General features: G+C 51.2%; 3 protein-coding genes across 3 annotated transcripts; 1 reads left to right on the top strand and 2 right to left on the bottom strand.

Annotated features, from left to right (window-relative positions):
- The first annotated feature begins 13,424 nt into the window (after window positions 1-13,424).
- LOC120994253 (histone H4) lies at window positions 13,425-17,133 on the top strand. The gene is made up of 2 exons (XM_040422698.1): window positions 13,425-13,834; window positions 17,099-17,133. The coding sequence occupies exon 1, from the start codon at window positions 13,493-13,495 to the stop codon at window positions 13,802-13,804; it is 312 nt and encodes a 103-aa protein (XP_040278632.1). The 5' UTR covers window positions 13,425-13,492; the 3' UTR covers window positions 13,805-13,834; window positions 17,099-17,133.
- Window positions 17,134-17,746: 613 nt separating this feature from the next.
- On the bottom strand, window positions 17,747-18,127 carry LOC120994156 (histone H2B 1.1). The gene has a single exon (XM_040422608.1). The coding sequence runs from the start codon at window positions 18,125-18,127 to the stop codon at window positions 17,747-17,749; it is 381 nt and encodes a 126-aa protein (XP_040278542.1).
- Window positions 18,128-19,795: 1,668 nt separating this feature from the next.
- On the bottom strand, window positions 19,796-20,209 carry LOC120994252 (histone H2A type 1-like). Its single transcript, XM_040422697.1, has one exon. The coding sequence runs from the start codon at window positions 20,207-20,209 to the stop codon at window positions 19,817-19,819; it is 393 nt and encodes a 130-aa protein (XP_040278631.1). The 3' UTR covers window positions 19,796-19,816.
- Between the last annotated feature and the right edge of the window lie 2,930 nt (window positions 20,210-23,139).

Raw genomic sequence — 23,139 nt, 5'->3', positions numbered from 1 at the left:
GAAGTCTATGGCAAGGCTGGCCGTCTTACATGAGGCCAGAATGTCGTCCCTAGAGACCCCCTGGTCTAGGGCAGACTGAATCTGGGTGAACATTGTTTTCAGAAAATTCGCCACTTCAGACGAAGAAATCGCAACCGAGGCGGAGGCCGAGGCTGAGGAATAAGCGCGCCTAAGGGCGCAATCCGCCTTCCGATCCATTGGGTCTTGCAAACTTGACCCGTCGTCTGATGGGATCAGGGTCCTTCTCTATAGTTTTGCAATCGCCATGTCCACCATGGGGACAGGCCCCCAGGAAGATACTTGATCTTCTTTGACCGGAAACACTGCCTTGAATCTTTTGGTCAACACTGGACCCTTCTCCGGCTTTCTCCATTCCGTCTTCATCAGAGACAGGAGAGAACCATCTGCTTTAAAGGCCCTAGGCCCCCTAGAGGCAGAGGATGAGGCTTCCCCCAGATCAACGTCCTGGTCCCCCGACCGGACGGATTTTAGTAGCCGCTGGGCTTTCTCCAGCGGAAAAAAATATGAAAACCCGTCCTCCTCATCCGAGGAGGAAGAGGCTGAACCGTCTCTCGCCTCCTGACACCCCGATACCTCCATCGCCCGATGGGGGGGAGGAGGGAGGGTGGCGTTTAGAAACCAGGGTATTCTTCAGCTCTTGTATGGAGGCGTTCACCTGGTTCATATTAGTCTCCATATAGCCCTTTACCCAATCGACAACGTCGTGGACCGATGGCTCCAGCTGGGGGAGTGTCTTGGCCCTACAGGGTGGGCACCGGGAAAAATCGTAGGAGTCCTCCAGCACGATCTGGCAGTCATGGCACTGCAGGTGACGTCTCTTGCCAGCGGACTTCCTGCTGGGCTCTCGCTCACCGTCCCCGGTAGAAGACATGGCTGAAAAATAGAAGAGATATGAATTTAAGCATAATTCAAGAAAAAAAGACCTTTAACCGCAAGCTTCAGGATCTTTACCCAGAAGATCCTAGCAAGCTCTATTATAAAGGAAAAGTTTTTTCAGCAATACAGAGGTTTGCACGCAAACAACTCTAGCACCAACCACACGACTCAAGGTTAACAGAAAACTGCGCTCCAGGAGACTGAACCTGGAGCCTGACCATGTTTAAAAAGGGTGTTTGGGCGCCAAACGGAAGCCCCGCCCAAAAAGGGGCGGGGTAAACCTCTAAAGCCTATTCCTTAGATCTGAGTAAAAAAAAAAAAAACATCCTCTGGAACCCAGAGAGGGACCCCTGACTCATATAAAGGCACCCAACAGCCCTAAACAGAGAAATACTCCCCGGCCGACGCTACTGTGATCGGCCGGAGAAAAAACCGGAAGTGACGTCACCTGACGTCACTTCCGCAAGATGGCGGCGCCCAGCAGAACATGCGGGACGCCGCTACCGCCGCTTCAGACCCCGAATGAGGTAAGACTGAACTCCAGCTAAGGAATCCTAGATCTCAGGCGGCGTAGGAGGAGCGGAACCCGCTCCCAGAGGGGAAAAAATAAAAAACACTCTCTCCACCGAAGGGATGGAGGAGTGAACCACCCGTCCTGTCTTGTCCGCAGGACAGAAAAAAACACGATGTCCGGAGGGTCACTCCCCTCTTTATTGGGGGCAGGGAGGGCGTGTATATGTCAGTTTTCTATTATTTCATTAAAACTTCCACCTGTCCTAACCAGTCCACAGGGGCAGAATACCCCATCTGTGCCACTGGTTCGGACGTAAGGGAACCTACCCTGCACCTGAGCCGAGTATCCATCCGGCAGTATGCGTGTGGTGAGTGGCGTCTCCCGTCTGTCTCTGCGCATGCGCGAGTTGTAGAACGAGATTCCCGGAAATCACGTATTCGACATAGCGGTCACATGATCGGGAGTCCCGAAACCGCGCAAGCGCCCTCAATCACATGACGAGTCATGTGATAGAGCGTCCCAACCGTATCCTGGCAACCCAAGGTCCTAAACCAAAGCTAATGTGTTGTAAAGGATACTATAGGGCTGAGGATAGGATCCATTATGGCAGCGAAATACGGTAAATATCAGTCGTGCCACTCATCTCACGCATCATGAAATCCAGAATATGAACTTAGACTGAATGCCAATAATCGCCCATGTGCCAGCAACACTGGAAGCAGCCAATAGTGGATGCCCCATAGACAGTGTAGCGCTGCAATGGCAATAGTTGTAACCTAGCAGGACTGTGTTCTGGGCGAAGTGTGGAATGGACCACAGTTAGTTACAGACCCCCTTCCAGGCTGACGGAGCACCACTAAAGCCCTGGAAGGGCTTCAAGAACAAGAGGGCCGCGACTTTTCTGAAGTTTTTCCCCGAGGGCTCCAAGCACTCCGCTCGACATCGTAACCACCACAGGAACAAGGACCAGGAACAGCTCTTACAAGAGCTAGGGGTTATAGCCAGGGGAGTATACAGCGTATGGCAATCCCCCACACATGAGACGAGGCTCTATGGGGAATGTAAAACAGGAACTTTTTAATGGGTTATTTTTCAGCCTTTTATGCAGGTCTTCCAGCAAGGGACACTCCCTGGGGACCTTGTAGAAGACTGTGACAGTTTATAGATTAGCCAATCACATGCATTTACAGTATTGAAACCTTCCCAGCAATTGTACACAAAAGCCCCTTCCCTCTGTCTGTAACACAATCAACAAAATATAATTACCAAACACAATGGGCTAACTTAGTCATTTACAGGCAGAAAACACACATTTTTCCCAAAACACAGAAAACCCCTCAAAACCCCACATATCCCCATAATTTATACATCTATGGATATCTCTGATCTGGGCGAACAACATATCCAAAAATCACCCAGATCCGAGCAGGGGTTCCCGAATTCCATGGAAGTCACATTTGGCCGACCGCAAGCATGGCTTTCCTGCACACAACAGTTCCATAGATTTAGGGTGTGCGGCCGGTCTGTATTCTCCTTCAAAGTTAGTATATGGGCCATAATCCTGAGGCAAGAGGCCCCTCCAAAACCCAGTGGCGAGGTTATTTTTGCCACACATCTCCCCCTCCCAGGGAAGACTAACCAGACACTTGACCTCACGCCGGTCGGTACCTGAGTTAGTCTGGCAGCCCACCCACAACCAAATACTGGACCAGTTGAATTCGGTAGCCTGTCTTTGTCCAGTGAGTCCACCAAGGTTGTATTAGTAACTGGTACTCCCGGTCTCTGTGTTTCTCCCTGGCTTGGAGTGGAGGTTGCTTTGTGGGCAGGGATCAGCGGTACTCTGCCCTGGTGCCAGCGCATCAGCTAGACTAGCCTGTGGGGAGTCAGCCTCTGAACAAGAGGATAGGGGAGGGAAGAGGCCGACTGCGCTCTGCCCAGATGCCAGCTCTTCCGCTGGGGTAGCCTGTGGGGAGTCAGCCTCTGAACAAGAGGATAGGGGAGGACAGAGGCAGACTGCGCTCTGCCCAGGTGACAGCGCATCAGCTAGACTTGCCTGTGGGGAGTCTGGCTCTGGACAAGAGGATAGGGGAGGGCAGAGGCAGACTGCGCTCTGCCCAGGTGCCAGCTCTTCCGCTGGGGTAGCCTGTGGGGAGTCAGCCTCTGGACAAGAGGATAGGGGAGGGCAGAGGCAGACTGCGCTCTGCCCAGATGCCAGCGCATCAGCTAGGCTAGCCTGTGGGGAGTCAGCCTCTGAACAAGAGGATAGGGGAGGGCAGAGGCAGACTGCGCTCTGCCCAGATGCCAGCTCTTCCGCTGGGGTAGCCTGTGGGGAGTCAGCCTCTGAACAAGAGGATAGGGGAGGGCAGAGGCAGACTGCGCTCTGCCCAGATGCCAGCTCTTCCGCTGGGGTAGTCTGTGGGGAGTCAGGCTCTGGACAAGAGGATAGGGGAGGGCAGAGGCAGACTGCGCTCTGCCCAGGTGCCAGCTCTTCCGCTGGGGTAGCCTGTGGGGAGTCAGGCTCTGGACAAGAGGATAGGGGAGGGCAGAGGCAGACTGCGCTCTGCCCAGATGCCAGCTCTTCCGCTGGGGTAGTCTGTGGGGAGTCTGGCTCTGGACAAGAGGATAGGGGAGGGCAGAGGCAGACTGCGCTCTGCCCAGGTGCCAGCTCTTTCGCTGGAGTAGCCTGTGGGGAGTCAGGCTCTGGACAAGAGGGTAGGGGAGGGCAGAGGCAGACTGCGCTCTGCCCAGATGCCAGCTCTTCCACTGGGATGTGGTCAGGGAATCCTACCCCCAGGACCTTGTTGCAGATCGGTTGTGGAGAGGAGGAATCGCTTACCTCCTCCTCCTGGCATTCCTGCGGGGTTGGTGGGGGATCTGTACCGGCCGTCCAGCATCTTGGTAGGTCTGGTGCAGAGACCGTGGTCCCATCTGCACCATCGGAGTTAAGGGTGCTGTCCCCCTGTGGTTGGGGAGAGAGACCGGTTGTCTCTTCTCCCTTTACAACCCACTGCTACTGGGGAGTCAGACCGACTGTCTCGACTCTCGGTAACGCTGCCTGGTGCTGGGTAGTGGGGGCGACCATCTCCACTTCTAGTAATGCTGGTTGCTGCAGGGACGGGGGACCGACAATCTCCTCTCCCTGTGATCCTGTCTGCCGCTGGGGAGAGAGACCGGCTGTCATCTCTCCCTGTAAGGTAAGTGTCACGGCCAATTTATGTTGACCGTGACGCTGTTGCGTGCAGACTGGTTGCCGGGGGCAACGTGTAGTTTTCTGTTTGCACGTACACTTTCCTTTATTTGGTGCATTCCCCGTTTTGGTGGTCACGGGGATTATTTAGGTGTGTCTGCTAGGTGTGGTGGGTGTGACCTCAGGCCTCTTTATATGATGGTGTTTTGGAGCCTGTGGTCAGTCTTATTTAGTTGTCTGCCTGAGTAAGAGCTCTGCTCCCTGGCGGTATGTCTTTGTGTCTGTGTGAGTCACCCTTATTTATTATATTGATTCCTTGCCATGGCTGTGTGTCCCCTCCGATTTGTCTCTGTTTTCCTCCCCCACCTGGTGTATGTTGTATTGGTGTGGTTGGTGTATGGAGGTTTTCTGGTGGTGTCTGGGCTCCGCAAGGGGCGTGCTTTCCCGGAGGGGTTTAAGCGAAGACAAGACTGTGGGTTTCCCAGCCTGGAGCCTCATTCCATCTTGGCTATGGCAGGTAAGTGTGGATTGCATAGTTATGTTGCTGTGTAACTTACCTGCCGTACTGTTTATCCCATGGTCTTGCTTCCTGTCTGCCACTGGGTCTCTGGAGACACCTTTTCATCCGTGGTGTAGGATGAATGGGTGGTCTCTGCCCTGTCGTTTGGCCTAGGGCATTACAGGGATAGTAGGGTCCTAGGTTCGTGAGCATGAGCCTCCTTAACATCTGAGGCGGCTCATTCGCTAGGAGTCCATGGAGAGCTCAGGGTTACTTTAGGTGGTGACCAGCTCCTTGTGCCCTGCTATCTTGCTTTGCAGCCACTTCCATTGCACGATGGGGGGTTTTCCCCGCTCCCCGCCGTGACAGTAAGCTGCCGATGGGGAGTCAGACCGACTGTCTGGACTCTGGGTAACGCTGGCTGTAGTTGGGGATCTGGGCCGGCTGCCCAGCATCCCTGTAGGGCCGGTGAAGAGACTTCGGTCCCATCTCTACCTGCCGTCGGGAGGTCTTCCCAGAACCAGTCGATGAAGTTCCCTACTATGGGAGTTGGTAGGAAAGCAGGGGGTATCGCCGTCAAGTCTTTCCAGTTGTAGGGGGGCAGATCTGGCTCTGCTTGTCGAGTAGGTTGGGGATGAACGGAGCTGAGCAGGTGTTGGTAGGTCTGCTCCAGCTCCCACTCCCTTGTTACCAGGTGGGTCATGTCTTTGCTCACCTCCCATCCGCCAGCATAAACATGCATGCCCATCCAGTAGTCATAGATGTCCCAAAACCTAGACTCCTCCATGCTGCCGAGATCAATGTCCTCCTCCAAGGCCTCTCATAGTAACCCAGGTCCATCCTAATCCTTCCCTTCAGGTAAGTCGTGCTCGGCCGTCCAGGGGGGATGTTGAATGACATGCCACCTTAGGGCCCGGTAAGCGTCCTCTAGCCAAAGCTCCTTACATACCAGGCTCTGGAGCTCTGTTACCCAGTCATCCAGGGGGTGCTCTCCCAAGAGACCCATCCGCATCGCCACACGCTTCTGTAGCCGCTGATCATAACTGAGGAGACTCTCACCTCGCCGCCACTGGGCATTTTCCAGGACATCATACCAGACTTCCTTTCTGTCTGCATCCCTGTAGTCCGCGGCCGCCTCCTCGCCATGGAACACTGTCCGAAGACTAGCTGATTCCATCCTGCTGTATCCAGGGGCGCTGTACGGATACTAGCATTGCCCTCCATATACTCCACGAACTGTGTCTCCGAGCTGCTCCTCCTCGCACTAGGACACCATCCCACTGCCGCCACCACTGTAACGGATCTCCTGGCACCCCGACTGGGTACCTCCGTTGATGGGTGCTCCTAGTGCTTCCCGAGGGCTCCAAGCACTCCGCTCGACACCGTAACCACCACAGGAACAAGGAACAGGATGGCTGTAAAAATGTCATGGAAAGGGCTAGAGGGCTTAAAATGGCATAAAAATGTGGTTAAGAGCATGGCAAGTGCGCTGCAAACAAATGTGGATAGGGAAATGACTTTAAATAACATAAAATACATAAACATTAAAACTAATAATCTTGATCTAGGAGGACGAGGTCCATATGGAGTAGGAGGTTGAGGAGGCGGTGGATGTGGCGGTGTAGGTGGAAGCGGCGGTGGAGGAGGAGGAGGTAGCCTACACTGCTTTTTGGTTTTAAATTTATTTATATATTTTTTCAATTAGGGTACACCCCAAAACATTGGGAAATATAACCTGTGATAACGCCCTCCAGCCGTGCTAAGCACACGTTCAGACAATACACCGGCTGCAGGGCAGGCCAGCACCTCCAAGGGGTAAAGGGCAAGCTCAGGCCATGTGCCCAATTTGGAGACCCAGAAGTTGCAGGGGCTGACCCCTGTCAGTCAGTTCATGTAGGCGTGTGCACACTTACTGCTCCACCATGTTGCACGTCCCCGTGATGTTCACCATCCATTTGGATATCTGCTCTATCAAGTCTCCATGTTCTTTTCTGTGCCTACCATGGTGATAGCGGTTAGCGGCGAATCAGGGTTCCAGGCCGGAGAGGGAGCGTGAGAAAGAGAGACCACATCCAAGGGAGGTCAATGGCTGCAATGGGATGAAGCGGAAATGTGGGAGAAGCTATTAAAGCAGAAGGATCGAATGAAAGGGACAATTAAAGACGAAGTTTAGAAATGTAAGTCCCTGTCACCTATGCAGAGCAGGGGTTTATTCATGTCAAAAATTGTAAAATGTTCACTGCAGAACACTCCAGTGATGCCCGTGATCTGATTTGGGTGCCACCCTGCTGTGAACGGGGATCCTTCTCCTCATCCTCCAGACCTAGACAGTACGCCTGCTACTGCCCACCGCAGCAAGGGACCGAGCACACCAAAGCCAGCTCCAAGGAGTTCCCTGACGTGGCGGTTCTTCAGACAATGTGCTGACGAGAAGACACGAGTGGTTTGCACGCTGTGCAATCAGAGCCTGAAGCGAAGCATAAACGTTCTCCACCTGAGCACAACCTGCATGACCAGGCATCTAAGTGCAAAGCACGAGCTGCAGTGGAGAAGACACCTCAAAAACCAAGAAAGGTCTCTGGCTCCTCCTGCTTCCTCTTCTGCTGCAGTCGTGGCCTCTTCATCCACCTCTGGAGTGACAGTGCCACCTGCCACCCCGCAGAGGATCTGCCAGCAACACCACCACCTGGGTCACCAAGCATCTCCACAATGTCCCACGGAAGCGTTCAGCTCTCTATCTCCCAAACGCTGGAGAGGAAGAGGAAGTACCCCCCTACCCACCCGCCATCCCTGGCCCTGAATGCCAGCATTTCTAAATTACTGGCCTTTGAAATGCTGTCATTCCGTCTGGTGGAGACGGAGAGTTTTAAAGGCCTTATGGCGGTGGCTGTCCCACAGTACGTGGTGCCCAGCCGCCACTACTTTTCCAGGAGAGCCATCCCTTCCCTGCACAACCAAGTGGGGGACAAAATCAGGTGTGCACTGCGCAACGCCATCTGTGGCAAGGTGCACCTGACTACGGATACGTGGACCAGTAAGCACGGTCAGGGCCGCTATATCTCCATAACAGCACACTGGGTAAATGCAGTGGCGGCTGGGCCTGAGGCGGAGAGCTGTTTGGCGCACTTCCTTCCACCACCGAGGATTGCAGGGCGCTTCAGTTTGCCTCCTGTTGTTTCCTCCTCCTACTCCGCTTCCTCATCCTCTACCGGCTCCTCATCCGGTCAGCGTAACCCCTTCACCACCAACTTCAGCACAGCCAGGGGTAAACGACAGCAGGCAGTGTTATAACGTATCTGTTTGGGGGACAAACCCCACACCGCGCAGGAGCTGTGGACGGGCCTTGAACAACAGACCGATGAGTGGTTGTTGCCAGTCAGCCTCAAGCCCGGCCTGGTGGTGTGCGATAATGGGCGAAATCTCGTAGCAGCTCTGGGACTAGCCGGTTTGACGCACATCCCTTGCCTGGCGCATGTGCTGAATTTAGTGGTGCAGAGATTCCTTAAACATTACCCCGACATGTCAGAGCTGCTGCATAAAGTGCGGGCCGTCTGTGCGCGCTTTCGGCGTTCTCACCCTGCTGCTGCTCGCCTGTCAGCGCTGCAGCGTAACTTCGGCATTCCCGCTCATCGCCTCATATGCGACGTGCCCACCAGGTGGAACTCCACCTTGCACATGCTGGACAGACTGTGCGAGCAGCAGCAGGCCATAGTGGAGTTTCAGCTGCAGCACGCACGGGTGAGACGCTCTGCGGAACAGCAACACTTCACCACCAATGACTGAGCCTCCATGCGAGACCTGTGTTCCTTGTTGCGCTGTTTCGAGTACTCCACCAACATGGCCAGTGCCGATAACGCCGTTCTCAGCGTTACTCTCCCACTTCTATGCCTCCTTGAAAAAACGCTGCAGGCGATGATGGAAGAGGATGTGGCACAGGAGGAGAAGGAAGAGGGATCATTTCGTAGGGTTTCCAGCAAGTCATTCCCAAGTGCCTCCGAGGGTGGGTTCCTGCACCCACAAACACAAGGTACACAATTGTCCAGCCAGGGCACAGTTCTGGAGGATGAGGAGGTGGAGGAGGAGGAGATGGAGGAGGAGGAACCATGTTCACAGCAGGGTGGCACCCAGACCAGCTCATGGCCATCACTGGTGCGTGGCTGGGGGGATTGACTTCAATGGGGTTTGGGTTCGGGTCAAGTTCGGGTCCCGAACTCAAACTTTTTTGTGAAGTTCGGCCGAACTCGAACATCCAGGTTCCCGCTCAACTCTATTTGTCACTAAACATTTTGGAAGGAAAGGCGAGTTCTCTCAGGGGTATCTGTGCCCCCCGCCGCACCGAGCACCCGCTCTGGCCGGGCAGGAAAGCATGTCCATGGAAAACTCGCCCAGTTGGGGCCACACATCAAGTTTGCATGCCCAGAAGTCCAGGAGATCTTGGATCATGGGTTACAGGGTGCAGTCCAAGTATGTCACCGCCTGCTGGTTCAGGTTCTGCTGGATGTCCTGCTGCTGGAGCTGGGTGGTTTCTTCAGAGGGCGGCTGAAGAAAGCTGCTCATTATAGACGGAAGTTGATGCATGTGATGCTGGTGATTCTTCTATCCCCCCCCCCTTCCCCCCACACACACAACAGCCCCCCCAGTAAGACCTTAATGAGGACCGCCTGGTAATATGGAGGCTGTACTATAGTGTGAAGGCTGAAATCTGTAGGCTGTAATATAATGTGGAGGCTGTAATATCATGTGGAGACTGGTAATATGGAGGCTGTAATGTGGAGGCTGTAATATAATATGGAGGCTATAATGTAATGTGAAGGCTATAATATAATATGGAGGCTGTAATATAATGTGAAGGCTGTAATATAATGTGAAGGCTGTAATATAATGTGGAGGCTGTAATATAATATGGAGGCTGTAATATAATATGGAGGCTATAATGTAATGTGAAGGCTATAATATAATATGGAGGCTGTAATATAATGTGGAGGCTGTAATATAATGTGGAGGCTGTAATATAATGTGAAGGCTGTAATATAATGTGGAGGCTGTAATATAATATGGAGGCTGTAATATAATATGGAGGCTGTAATATAATGTGGAGCCTGGTAATAAGGAGGCTGTAATATAATGTGGAGCCTGGTAATATGAAGGCTGTGATATAATGTGAAGCCTGGTAATATGGAGGCTATAATGTAATGTGGAGCCTAGTAATATGGAGGCTGTAATATAATGTGGAAGCTGTAATATAATATGGAGGTTGTAATTTAATGTGGAGGCTGTAATATAATGTGGAGCCTGGTAGTATGGAGGCTGTAATAAAATGTGGAGCCTGGTAATATAGAGGCTGTAATATAATGTGGAGCCTGGTAATATGGAGGCTGTAATATAATGTGGAAGCTGTAATATAATATGGAGGCTATAATGTAAAGTGGAGGCTGTAATATAATGTGGAGGCTATAATGTAATGTGGAGGCTGTAATATAATATGGAGGCTATAATGTAATGTGGAGGCTGTAATATAATGTGGAGCCTGGTAATAAGGAGGCTGTAATATAATGTGGAGCCTGGTAATATGGAGGCTGTAATATAATGTGGAGCCTGGTAATATGGAGGCTATAATGTAAAGTGGAGGCTGTAATATAATGTGGAGGCTATAAAATAATATGAAGGCTATAATGTAATATGGAGGCTGTAATATAATATGGAGGCTATAATGTAATGTGGAGGCTGTAATATAATATGGAGGCTATAATGTAATGTGGATGCTTTAATATAATATGGAGGCCGTAATGTAATGTGGAGGCTGTAATATAACGTGTAGGCTGTAATATAATATGGAGGCTATAATGTAATGTGGAGGATGTAATGAAATTTGGAGGCTGTAATATAATGTGGAAGCAGTAATATAATATGGAGGCTGTAATGTGGAGGCTGTAATATAATATGGAGGCTATAATGTAATGTGGAAACTATAATATAACATGGAGGCTATAATGTAATGTGGAGGCTGTAATATAATTTGGAGGCTGTAATGTAATGTGAAGGCTGTAATATAATATGGAGGCTATAATGTAATGTGGAGCCTGGTAATAGGGAGGCTTTAATATCTTGTGAAGCCTGGTAATATGGAGGCTGTAATATCTTGTGGAGGCTGTAATATCATGTGGAGCCTGATAATATGGAGGCTGTAATATATTGTGGAGGCTGTAATAATGTGGAGGCTGGTAATGTGAAGGCTTTAATATATTGTGGGGCCTGGTAATATGGAGTCTGTAATATTATGTGGAGGCTGTAATATAATATAAAGGCTGTAATATAATATTGAGGCTGTAATTATAATGTGGAGGCTGTAATGTAATGTGGACGCTGTAATATTATGTGGAGGCTGTAATATAGTATGAAGTCTGTCATATCATGTGGAGGCTATAATGTAATGTGGAGGCTGTAATAGAATGTGGAGGCTGGTAGTATGGAGGCTGTAATATAATGTTGAGGTTAATATAATATAGAGGCGTTAATATAATGCAGAGGATATAATGTAATTTACAGGCTGGTAATATGGAGGTTGTCAATTAATGTGGAGGCTGAAAATATGGAGGCTGTAACATAATGTTTAAGCTGTGATGTAGAGGCCGGTAATACAGAGGCTGTAATATAATGTGGAGGCCAGTAATGTAATATAATATGGAGACTGTAATGTGGAGGCCGGTAATATGGAAGCTGTAATATAATGTGTAGGCCAGTAATGAAATATAGAGGCTGTAATGTAATGTGGAAGCTGGTAGTATGGAGGCTGTAATGTAATGTAGAGGCTAGTTATAGCCTCTACTAGAGGCTAGTTATAGTTATGTTAAGGCTGTGATGTAATGTAGAGGACGGTAATATGAAGTCTGCAATATAATGTGGAGGCTGTAATGTAATGTGGAGGCTGTAATATAATTTGGAGTCTGTAATGTAATGCAGAGGCTGGTAATATTAAGGCTGTGATGTAATGTGGAGGCTGGTAGTATGGAGGCTGTCATATAATGTGGAGGCTGTGATGTAATGTTTAGGCCGTGATGTAATGTAGAGGCCGGTAATATGGAGTCTGTAATATAATGTGGAGGCCGGTAATTTAACATGGAGACTGTAATGTAGAGGCCATTAATACGGAGGCTGTAATATAACATGGAGGCTGGTAATATTTAGGCTGTAAAATAATGTGGAGGCTATAATCTAATGTAGAGGCTGTAATATGTTGTTGAGGTTGATAATATAATATGGAGGCTGGTAATATGGAGGCTGTAATATAATTTGAGGGCTGTAATGTAATGCAGAAGCTGGTAATATGAAGGCTGTAATATAATGTAGAGGCTGTGATGTAATGTGGAGGCTGTTAGTATGGAGGCTGTAATGTAATGTTTAGGATGTGATGTAATGTAGAGGACGGTAATATGGAGTCTGTAATATAATGTGGAGGCTGGTAATGTAACACGGAGACTGTAATGTAGAGGATGGTAATACGGAGGCTGTAATATAATGTGGAGGCCGGTAATGTAACATGGAGGCTGTAATGTAATGTGGAGGCTGGTAATTTTTATGCTGTAATATAATGTGGAGGCTATAATGTAATGTAGAGGCTGTAATATGTTGTTGAGGTTGATAATATAATATGGAGGCTATTAATATGGAGGCTGTAATATAATGTAGATGCTGTAAATATGGAGACTGTAATATAATGTTGAGGATGATAATATAGAGGCTGTGATGTAATGTGGAGACTATAATGTAATGTGGAGGCTTTAAATATGGAGGCTGCAATATAATGTTGAGGTTGATAATATAATATGGAGGCTGTAATATATTGTGGAAGCTGTAATATAATATGGAGGCTGTAATATCATGTGTAGGCTGGAATATAATGTGGAGGCTGTAATATTATATGTAGGCTGTAATGTAATGTGGAGGCTGTGATATTATGTGGAGCCTGGTAATGTAATGTAGAGGCTGGTAGTATGGAGGCTGTAATGTAATGTAGAGGCTGGTAATATGGAGGCTGTAATAGAAACATAGATGTAATATGGAGGCTGTAATATAAGGTGGAGGCTATAATGCAGAGGCTGTAATAGAATGTGGAGGCTGGTAGTATGGAGGCTGTAATATAATGTTGAGGTTGATAATATAATATAGAGACTTTATTTTAATGCGAAGGATATGATGTAATTTACAGGCTGGTAACATGGAGGCTGGAAAATGAAAACCACCAGCACTTCTGAGCTCAGCCAATCAGAGCTGGAGGGCGGGGCCTGGAGTTCAGGAACAGCCCCGCCCCCAGTTCTCTTTCAGGTCCGCCCATGCTCCATATAAAGGAGGGCTCTGGGCTGAGCAGTCACTGCTCTCTGCTCCTCACACCTAGAAGATGTCTGGTCGCGGTAAAGGAGGGAAAGGGCTCGGGAAAGGCGGCGCCAAGCGGCACAGGAAGGTGCTCCGTGATAACATCCAGGGCATCACCAAGCCTGCCATCCGCCGCCTAGCTCGCAGGGGAGGCGTCAAGCGCATCTCCGGCCTCATCTATGAGGAGACTCGCGGGGTGCTGAAAGTCTTCCTGGAGAACGTCATCCGGGACGCCGTCACCTACACCGAGCACGCCAAGAGGAAGACCGTCACCGCCATGGACGTGGTCTACGCGCTCAAGCGCCAGGGCCGCACTCTCTACGGCTTCGGGGGTTAATGCTGCCGCCTCCGTCCTCACAGCACAAAGGTGTTTTGTACGGGGACGGTAATGCCCGTCACTACAAAAGGGTCACTTGCTGTGCTGTCGTATCCCCTTACTTATGGGGAAGTTGGTATATGTCATCTTTATAAAATGTAATGTTATGTATTTCCCTGTTACTGTGAAACTTGCATGTACAGGCCTGCTAGGGGTGTCATTCCAGCTCTTAGTCATTAGAGGGAGCTAGGGAGCCCTAGTTTATATAAGGCCCAGTCAAGGAAGGGAAAGTGAGTCTAAGGAGTCTGAGGTTCATAGTCTAGTCTAAAGTCAGTCTACAGGAGTTGGAGTTTAGACTATGTCAGAGACAAGTCCAGGCCTGAAGCCTGCGGACCAGGAGAGGGTATTGCAGTCCCTGTAACCGGGTTCCAAATCCAAGGAGAAGGTTCCCCTCCTGAGATCCCATCTGCAGAAGCAGGAATACCTCATTTCAAGAGCCTGAGGAAGCTGAGAGGGACAGAGGCAAGCCAAGGAAAGCAAGAGATACTTAAGTCCACAGAGGAGGTACTTTAATAGAATAAAACCAAGGATATACGCCAGAATTAGGGCATCGGGCCTTGGAGAAGAGTTTCTATGTTCCAGGATCAGTCAGGAATAGAGTGCAAGCTCCTGTACTGCAAGTCCTGAGTTAAACACTCTGAAATCACCTTGCTGTAACTGTATTGCCTGCATCAACCGTATTGAAAGATCGACTGGCATGGCATGGCAGAGATGTGGAAAAGTTTTGTCACCACGCCACAGCTAACTGCACTACCACCTGATACGGAACGTGTTAGCAGGAGGCAACATTTCACTAACATGGTGGAACAGTACCTGTGCACACCCCTCCACGTACTGACTGATGGTTCGGCCCCATTCAACTTCTGGGTCTCCAAATTGTCCACGTGGCCAGAGCTAGCCTTTTATGCCTTGGAGGTGCTGGCCTGCCCGGCGGCCAGCGTTTTGTCTGAACGTGTATTCAGCACGGCAGGGGGCGTCATTACAGACAAACGCAGCCGCCTGTCTACAGCCAATGTGGACAAGCTGACGTTCATAAAAATGTACCAGGCATGGATCCCACAGGACCTGTCCATCCCTTGTGCAGATTAGACATTAACTACCTCCCCTTAACCATATATTATTCTACTCCAGGGCACTTCCTCATTCAATCCTATTTTTATTTTCATTATACCATTATATTGCAGGGCAACCCAAAGTTGAATGAACCTCTCCTCTGCCTGGGTGCCGGGGCCTAAATGTGTGACAGTGGCCTGTTCCAGTGGTGGGTGACGTGAAGCCTGATTCTCTGCTATGACATGAAGACTGATTCTGCGCTGACATGAAGCCAGATTCTCTGTTACGGGACCTCTCTCCTCTGTCTGGGTGCCGGGGCCTAAATATGTGACAGTGGCCTGTTCCAGTGGTGGGTGACGTGAAGCTTGATTCTCTGCTATGACATGAAGGCTGATTCTGTGCTGACATAAGGCCAGATTCTCTGTTACAGGACCTCTCTCCTCTGTCTGGGTGCCTGGGCCTAAATGTGTGACAGTGGCCTGTTCCAGTGGTGGGTGACGTGAAGCCTGATTCTCTGCTATGACATGAAGACAGATTCTGTGCTGACATAAGGCCAGATTCTCTGTTACGGGACCTCTCTCCTCTGCCTGGGTGCCGGGGCCTAAATGTGTGACAGTGGCCTGTTCCAGTGGTGGGTGACGTGAAGCCTGATTCTCTGCTATGACATGAATACAGATTCTGCGCTGACATAAGGCCAGATTCTCTGTTATGGGACCTCTCTCCTCTGTCTGGGTGCCTGGGCCTAAATGTGTGACAGTGGCCTGTTCCAGTGGTGGGTGACGTGAAGCCTGATTCTCTGCTATGACATGAAGACAGATTCTGTGCTGACATAAGGCCAGATTCTCTGTTACGGGACCTCTCTCCTCTGCCTGGGTGCCGGGGCCTAAATGTGTGACAGTGGCCTGTTCCAGTGGTGGGTGACGTGAAGCCTGATTCTCTGCTATGACATGAATACAGATTCTGTGCTGACATAAGGCCAGATTCTCTGTTACGGGACCGCTCTCCTCTGTCTGGGTGCCGGGGCCTAAATGTGTGACAGTGGCCTGTTCCAGTGGTGGGTGATGTGAAGCCTGATTCTCTGCTATGACATGAAGACTGATTCTGTGCTGACATATGGCCAGATTCTCTGTTACGGGACCTCTCTCCTCTGCCTGGGTGCCTGGGCCTAAATATGTGACAGTGGCCTGTTCCAGTGGTGGTTGACGTGAAGCATGATTCTCTGCTATTGTAGTGTACGGGGACTGTAATGCCCGTCACTACAAAAGGTCACTTGGTGTGCTGTCGTCCCTCCTTATTTATGGGGAAGTTTGTATATGTCATCTTTATAAAATGTCATGTAATGTAATGCTATGTATTTCCCTGTTACTGTGAAACTTGCATGTACAGGCCTGCTAGTGGTGTCATTCCAGCTCTTGGTCACTAGAGGGAGCTAGGGAGCCCTAGTTTATATAAGGCCCAGTCAGGGAAGGGAAAGTCAGTCTAGTCTAAAGTGTCTGTCTAAAGCTGCAGCCTGTAGTCTGAAGCTGGAGCTTAGACTATGTCAGAGACAAGTCCAGGCCTGAAGCCTGCGGACCAGGAGAGGGTATTGTAGTCCCTGTAACCGGGTTCCAGATTCAAGGAGAAGGTTCCCCTCCTGAATTTATATATGCAGAAGCAGGAAAATCAGAGTTCAGAAGTTTCTAGAGCCTGAGGAAGCTGAGAGGGACAGAGGCAAGCCAAAGAAAGCAAGAGGTACTTAAGTCCACAGAGGAGGTACTTTAATAGAATAAAACCCAAGGATATACGCCAGAGCTAGGGCATTGGACCTTGGAGAAGAGTTTCTATGTTCCAGGATCAGTCAGGAATAGAGTGCAAACGGCCTGTACTGCAAGTCCTGAGTTAAACACTCTGAAATCACCTTGCTGTAATTGTATTGCCTGCATCAACCGTATTGAAAGATCGACTGTATGCAAAGGAACTGCGTTTCCGTGATTGTCCCTAAATTCATGATAACTACTAAAGTTGGAGTTCTGCTTTAACCTCACGTGTTCCTCAGTTATTCCTGCTATCAGCAAACGGCGTGCCACCGTTTAATTGGCACTGGTGTCACGAACTTTTCCTATCATCACCTGCCCTTGCAGAGAGTCAGCCGTCTCAGGTCAGTGTCTATTGCACTACAACACCCAGGGACATTTACAAACACAACTTGAGTACGCTGCAAAGGCTCTTCTCAGAGCCGCCCACATCTTCCCGGGGAGGAGCTACAATTCCACTGAGGGGTTAACACCGCCCGCACATCAGGAGATCAGCGGCGCTCTGTGCTCAGTACAGCTGGAGGTCTACATTACAGAAACCCCCCCAATAATCTGTGTAAATCCCGAGCCCCGGGTGTTCTCCACCGCAGCTAAGAGACGAGCTGTGCTCGGAGACTGAGGGGTTAATCCGTCCCGCCAATGAGCGGCGCTGGTACAGGTCACATGACCGGCTCCTCCTGTAAATCAGCAGCTCAACTATAGGCGGGAAATTCAAATGAGTGACGAGATCCTGAGCTCTCCCAGCCAATAGCAGAGCTCTGGACCCCGCAGCCGTTATGTGCCCGTAGGAGCCTCGTCCTCCTGCACTGAGCGGCCGCACAGCCTCTCTCCAGGGAGCGCCACACTGAGGAGGATGATGGGAGTAGTGATCGGGCATGGAGGAGGAGGAGGAGGGGAGCTTGTAGTGTAACTTCCGATAGCGTTACCGCATCTCATCTAGCTGACAGGGAGGAAAACCGCAGCCACTGTGAGAACGGGGAGACCCGGGAGCAGCTCCGCTGGAGACAGGGTGGGGGCTCTGAGAAGAGCCTTTGGGTCCGGAGAGCGGGGGCGGCGCTCACTTGGCGCTGGTGTACTTGGTGACGGCCTTGGTGCCCTCGGAGACGGCGTGCTTGGCCAGCTCTCCGGGCAGCAGCAGGCGCACGGCGGTCTGGATCTCCCGGGAGGTGATGGTGGAGCGCTTGTTGTAGTGAGCCAGGCGGGAGGCTTCCCCTGCGATGCGCTCGAAGATGTCGTTGACGAAGGAGTTCATGATGCCCATGGCCTTGGAGGAGATGCCGGTGTCGGGGTGGACCTGCTTCAGCACCTTGTAGACATAGATGGCATAGCTCTCCTTCCTGCTCTTCCTCCGCTTCTTGCCGTCCTTCTTCTGAACCTTGGTGACGGCTTTCTTGGAGCCCTTCTTGGGCGCTGGGGCGGACTTGGCTGGCTCGGGCATTCTGACTGAGGACAAAATCTCGTCTGTTCTCCTACTGCCAACGCGGCGGTATTTATACACGGGCCATGCAAATGAGCTGCTGCTGACTGCGCGCCGATCTACTGGAGGAGAGGGTCACGTGGTGTCTCCACTGCTCCTAATTGGCAGCCTCACATCCATCCAGCTGAGCCGGGGGCGGAGCAAATAGAGGGGCGGGGCTCACATACATCCATCCAGCTGAGCCGGGGGCGGAGCAAATAGAGAGGCGGGGCTCACATCCATCCATTCAGCAGAGCAACAGGAGAGGCGTGGCTCACATACATCCATTCAGCTAAGCCGAGGGCGGGGCAAAAAGAAAGGCGGGGCTCACATACATCCATTCAGCAGAGCCGGGGGGCGGAGCAGCAAGAAGGGAGGGGCGGGGCTCACATCCATCCATCTATTCAGCAGAGCCGGGGGGCCGAGCAGCAAGAAGGGAGGGGCTCACATTCATTCAGCTGAGCAGGAGGGGTGGTGCTCACATCCATCCATTTAGATAAGCCGGGGGCGGGGCTAGCAGCTCTCTTCAGTCTATCAGGGCCTCGCTGCTCGGCTGATAACCGCCCCGCCCCCTGCTGGTAGTGATGCCGCCGCTGAGTGTACTGTGCGTGCAGGGGGGTCGTGCGCTCTATCCCTGGACACCAGCGCAGCGATGGAGCCGCTCTTCTCCGCACAGTGAATACGGGACTGTTCTCCCCTCCTCCGGTGGGGGGCGGGAGAAGGCGGCCACTGACGGGTTAATACTGAGCAGGCTATGGGGGCGGGGCTATAGAACTAGTACCATGGCTTTTGAAATTCCCGCTCAATTACCATCTGGTTAGAATTCAGCAGCCGTAGACAAGCTCCGCCCCCGGCTCATCTGGATGGATGTGAGCCCCGCCCCTCCTGCTGTTCCGCCCCCCGGCTCAGTGAATGAATGAATAGATGTGAGCCCCGCCCCTCCTGCTGCTCCGCCCCCTCTCTTCTCAGAGCCCCCACCTTCTCTAGGCCGGAGCTGCCGCATTGTGTGAATACATGGAAGCCTCATGTCCGAGGCGGATTATTCCCTCATTATAGACCACTGATCGGGAGGATGGGGGGAGTAGTGATCGTATACTCGGGAGGATGAGGGGAGTAGTGATCGGCCAAAGAGAAGGATGGGGGGAGTAGTGATCAGACAAGTGAGGAGGATGAGGGGAGTAGTGATCAGACAGTGAGGAGGATGGGGGGAGTAGTGATCAGACAGTGAGGAGGATGGGGGGAGTAGTGATCAGACACTGAGGAGGATGGGGGGAGTAGTGATCAGACAGTGGGGAGAATGGGGGGAGTAGTGATCAGACAGGGAGGAGGATGGGGGGAGTAATGATCGGCCAGAGAGCAGTTGGGCAATCAGCGCAGAGCAGGAGAAGGGGCGGAGCTATAGGACAAGTGCTTTGCAGTGATTGGCTGATCTCTGGCTTTTGAAATTCCCGCTCAATTACAGTCCGGTCAGAATCCAGCGGCCGTGGAGGAGCAGTCCATTACACACAGGGACGAACCCTCCACAGCAGCAATGTCTGCCCGTACTGGCAGCAGGTCAGGAGCGGTAAGTGCCCCTGTGTGACGCCCCCTCCACAGCGGAGATCAGCGGCATCGCCAGCTCAGTCGTACAGAGCATGTGGGGGGCTCTTAGAAGAGCCTTTGGTTCCGGGCTCACTTGCTCTTGGCCGACTTGGTGCTCTCGGTCTTCTTGGGCAGCAGCACGGCCTGGATGTTGGGCAGGACGCCTCCCTGGGCGATGGTGACGCCGCCCAGCAGCTTGTTGAGCTCCTCGTCGTTGCGCACGGCCAGCTGCAGGTGGCGGGGGATGATGCGGGTCTTCTTGTTGTCGCGGGCGGCATTGCCGGCCAGCTCCAGGATCTCGGCGGTGAGATACTCGAGCACAGCGGCCAAGTAGACGGGAGCGCCGGCGCCCACCCTCTGGGCGTAGTTGCCCTTGCGGAGGAGCCTGTGCACTCGGCCGACCGGGAACTGGAGCCCTGCCCGGGAGGAGCGGGTCTTGGCCTTAGCCCGGACTTTGCCTCCTTGTTTGCCGCGTCCAGACATCGTTCTCTACAGCAAGGAAGACTCTGATGTGTGTGATCCGGAGGAGTCGCCTCCTGCCGCCTTTATAGGCTGCTGCTCCGCCCCCAGCGCCGCTCATTGGGTGGATTAGAAGCCTCCAACGGAGACAAGACTCGTGGAGAAGCCAATGAGCGGCGCTGGGCGTGGCTTATGACGCGGGTACAGGTCACATGACCGGCTCCTCCTGTAGATCAGCAGCTCATTTGCAGTTGTGGACTATAGGCGGGAAATTCAAATGAGCGACGAGATCCTGAGCTCTCCCAGCCAATAGGAGCAGAGCTCTGGACCCCGCAGCCGTTATGTGCCCGTAGGAGCGGAGCCTCGTCCTCCCGCCCTGCACTGAGCAGCCGCACAGCTCGCTGATCCGCAGCCATTCATAGCGGGAGCAGAGCTCAGCTGAAGTGTATAAGGGGAGCAGTGATCTGCCAGAGAGGAGGATGAGGGGAGTAGTTATATGCTATTGAGGAGGATGAGGGGAGTAGTGATCTGCCAGAGAGGAGGATGAGGGGAGTAGTGATTGGGCAATAAGGAGAATGAGGGAAGTAGTTATATGGTACTGAGGATGATGAGGGGAGTAGTGGTCAGCCAGTGAGGAGAATGAGGGAAGTAGTGATCTGCTATTAATGAGGGGAGTGGTGATTGGGCACTGGGGAGGATAAGGGGAGTAGTGGTAATATAATATGGAGGCTGCAATGTAATATTGAGGCTATTATGTAATGTGGAGGCTGTAAATATGAAGGCTGTGATATAATGTTGAGGTTGATAATATAGAGGCTTTAATATAATGCGGAGGATATAATGTAATTTACAGGCTTGTAATGTGGAGGCTGAAAATATGGAGGCTGTAACATAATGTTTAAGCTGTGATGTAATGTAGAGGCCGGTAATACGGAGTCTGTAATATAATTTGGAGGCTGTAATGCAGAGGCTGGTAATATGAAGGCTGCAATATAATATGGAGGCTATAATGTAATGTAGAGGCTGAAAATATGAAGGCTGTAATATAATGTTGAGATTGATAATACAAAATGGAGGCTGGTAGTAGGGAGGCTGTAATGTAGAGGCTGGTAATACGGAGGCTGTCAATTAATATGGAGGCTGTAACAATGTTTAAGCTGTGATGTAATGTAGAGGCCGCTAATATGGAGGCTGTAATATAATATGGAGGCTGTAATGTAGAGGCTAGTTATATGGAGGCTGTAATGTAATCTGGAGACTGAATATATGTAGGTTGTAACATAAGCTATAATGTAATGTAGAGGCTGAAAATATGAAGGCTGTAATATAATGTTGAGATTGATAATGCAAAATGGAGGCTGGTAGTAGGGAGGCTGTAATGTAGAGGCTGGTAATACGGAGGCTGTCAATTAATATGGAGGCTGTAACAACGTTTAAGCTGTGATGTAATGTAGAGGCCGCTAATATGGAGGCTGTAATGTAGAGGCTAGTTATATGGAGGCTGTAATGTAATCTGGAGACTGAATATATGTAGGTTGTAACATAATGTTTAGGCTGTAATGTAGAGGACGGTAATATGGAGTCTGCAATATAATGTGGAGGCTGGTAATGTAATGCAGAGGCTGGTAATATGGCTGTGATGTAATGTGGAGGCTGGTAGTATGGAGGCTGTAATATAATGTAATGTGGAGGCTGGTAGTTTGGAGGCTGTAATGTAGAGGCTAGTAATATGGAGGCTGTAATATAATGTAATGTGGAGGCTGGTAGTATGGAGGCTGTAATGTAGAGGCTAGTAATATGGAGGCTGTCATATAATATGGAGGCGGTGGTGTAATATGGAGGCTGTAATGTAATGTTTAGGCCCTGATGTAATGTAGAGGCCAGTAATATGGAGTCAGTAATATATTGTGGAGGCCGGTAATTTAACATGGAGACTGTAATGTAGAGGCCATTAATACGGAGGCTGGTAATATTTAGGCTGTAATATAATGTAGAGGCTGTTAGTATGGAGGCTGTAATGTTTAGGATGTGATGTAAGAATTCAGCGGCCGTGGAGAAGCTCCGCCCCTGCCTCATCTGAATGGATGGATGTGCGTCCTGCTGCTCCGCCCCCGGCTCAGTGAATGAATGGATGTGAGCCCCGCCCCTCCTGCTGCTCCGCCCCCCGCTCTTCTCAGAGCCCCCACCTTCTCTAGGACGGAGCTGCCGCATTGTGTGAATACATGGAAGCCTCATGTCCGAGGCGGATTATTCCCTCATTATAGACCACTGATCGGGAGGATGAGGGGAGAAGTGATCGTATACTCGGGAGGATGAGGGGAGTAGTGATCGGCCAAAGAGAAGGATGGGGGAGTAGTGATCAGACAGTGAGGAGAATGAGGGCAGTAGTGATCTGCTGATGGATGATGTGAGCCCCGCAGTGCGCTCTATCCCCGGACACCAGCGCAGAGAGAAGGGGTCGGAGCTATAGAACAAGTGCTTTACAGTGATTGGCTGATCTATGGCTTTTGAAATTCCCGCTCAATTACAGTCCGGTCAGAATCCAGCGGCCGTGGAGGAGCAGTCCATTACACACAGGGGCACTTGCCGCTCCTGACCTGCTGCCAGTACGGGCAGACATTGCTGCTGTAGAGGGTTCGTCCCCTGTGTGTAATGGACTGCTCCTCCACGGCCGCTGAGCGGGATTTTCAAAATCCAGAGATCAGCCAATCACTGTAACGTACTAGTATTAACCCGTCAGTGGCCGCCTTCTCCCGCTCCCCACGACCGTCCTACCGGAGAACAGTCCCGGATTTACTGTGCGGAGAAGAGCGGCTCCATCGCTGCGCTGGTGTCCAGGGATAGAGCGCACGACCCCCCTGCACGCACAGTACACTCAGCGGCGGCATCACTACCAGCAGGGGGCGGGGCGGTTATCAGCCGAGCAGCGAGGCCCTGATAGACGGAAGAGAGCG

Source organism: Bufo bufo, chromosome 3 (assembly GCF_905171765.1).
Source record: "Bufo bufo chromosome 3, aBufBuf1.1, whole genome shotgun sequence".
In the NCBI taxonomy this organism is placed as follows: Eukaryota; Metazoa; Chordata; class Amphibia; order Anura; family Bufonidae; genus Bufo; species Bufo bufo.
This window is presented reverse-complemented; position numbering and strand designations above follow the sequence as displayed.

Bases quoted from the DNA above. Each gene is read 5' to 3' on its own strand.
- LOC120994253 (XM_040422698.1), top strand. From the start codon at position 13,493: ATGTCTGGTCGCGGTAAAGGAGGGAAAGGGCTCGGGAAAGGCGGCGCC.
- LOC120994156 (XM_040422608.1), bottom strand. From the start codon at position 18,127: ATGCCCGAGCCAGCCAAGTCCGCCCCAGCGCCCAAGAAGGGCTCCAAG.
- LOC120994252 (XM_040422697.1), bottom strand. From the start codon at position 20,209: ATGTCTGGACGCGGCAAACAAGGAGGCAAAGTCCGGGCTAAGGCCAAG.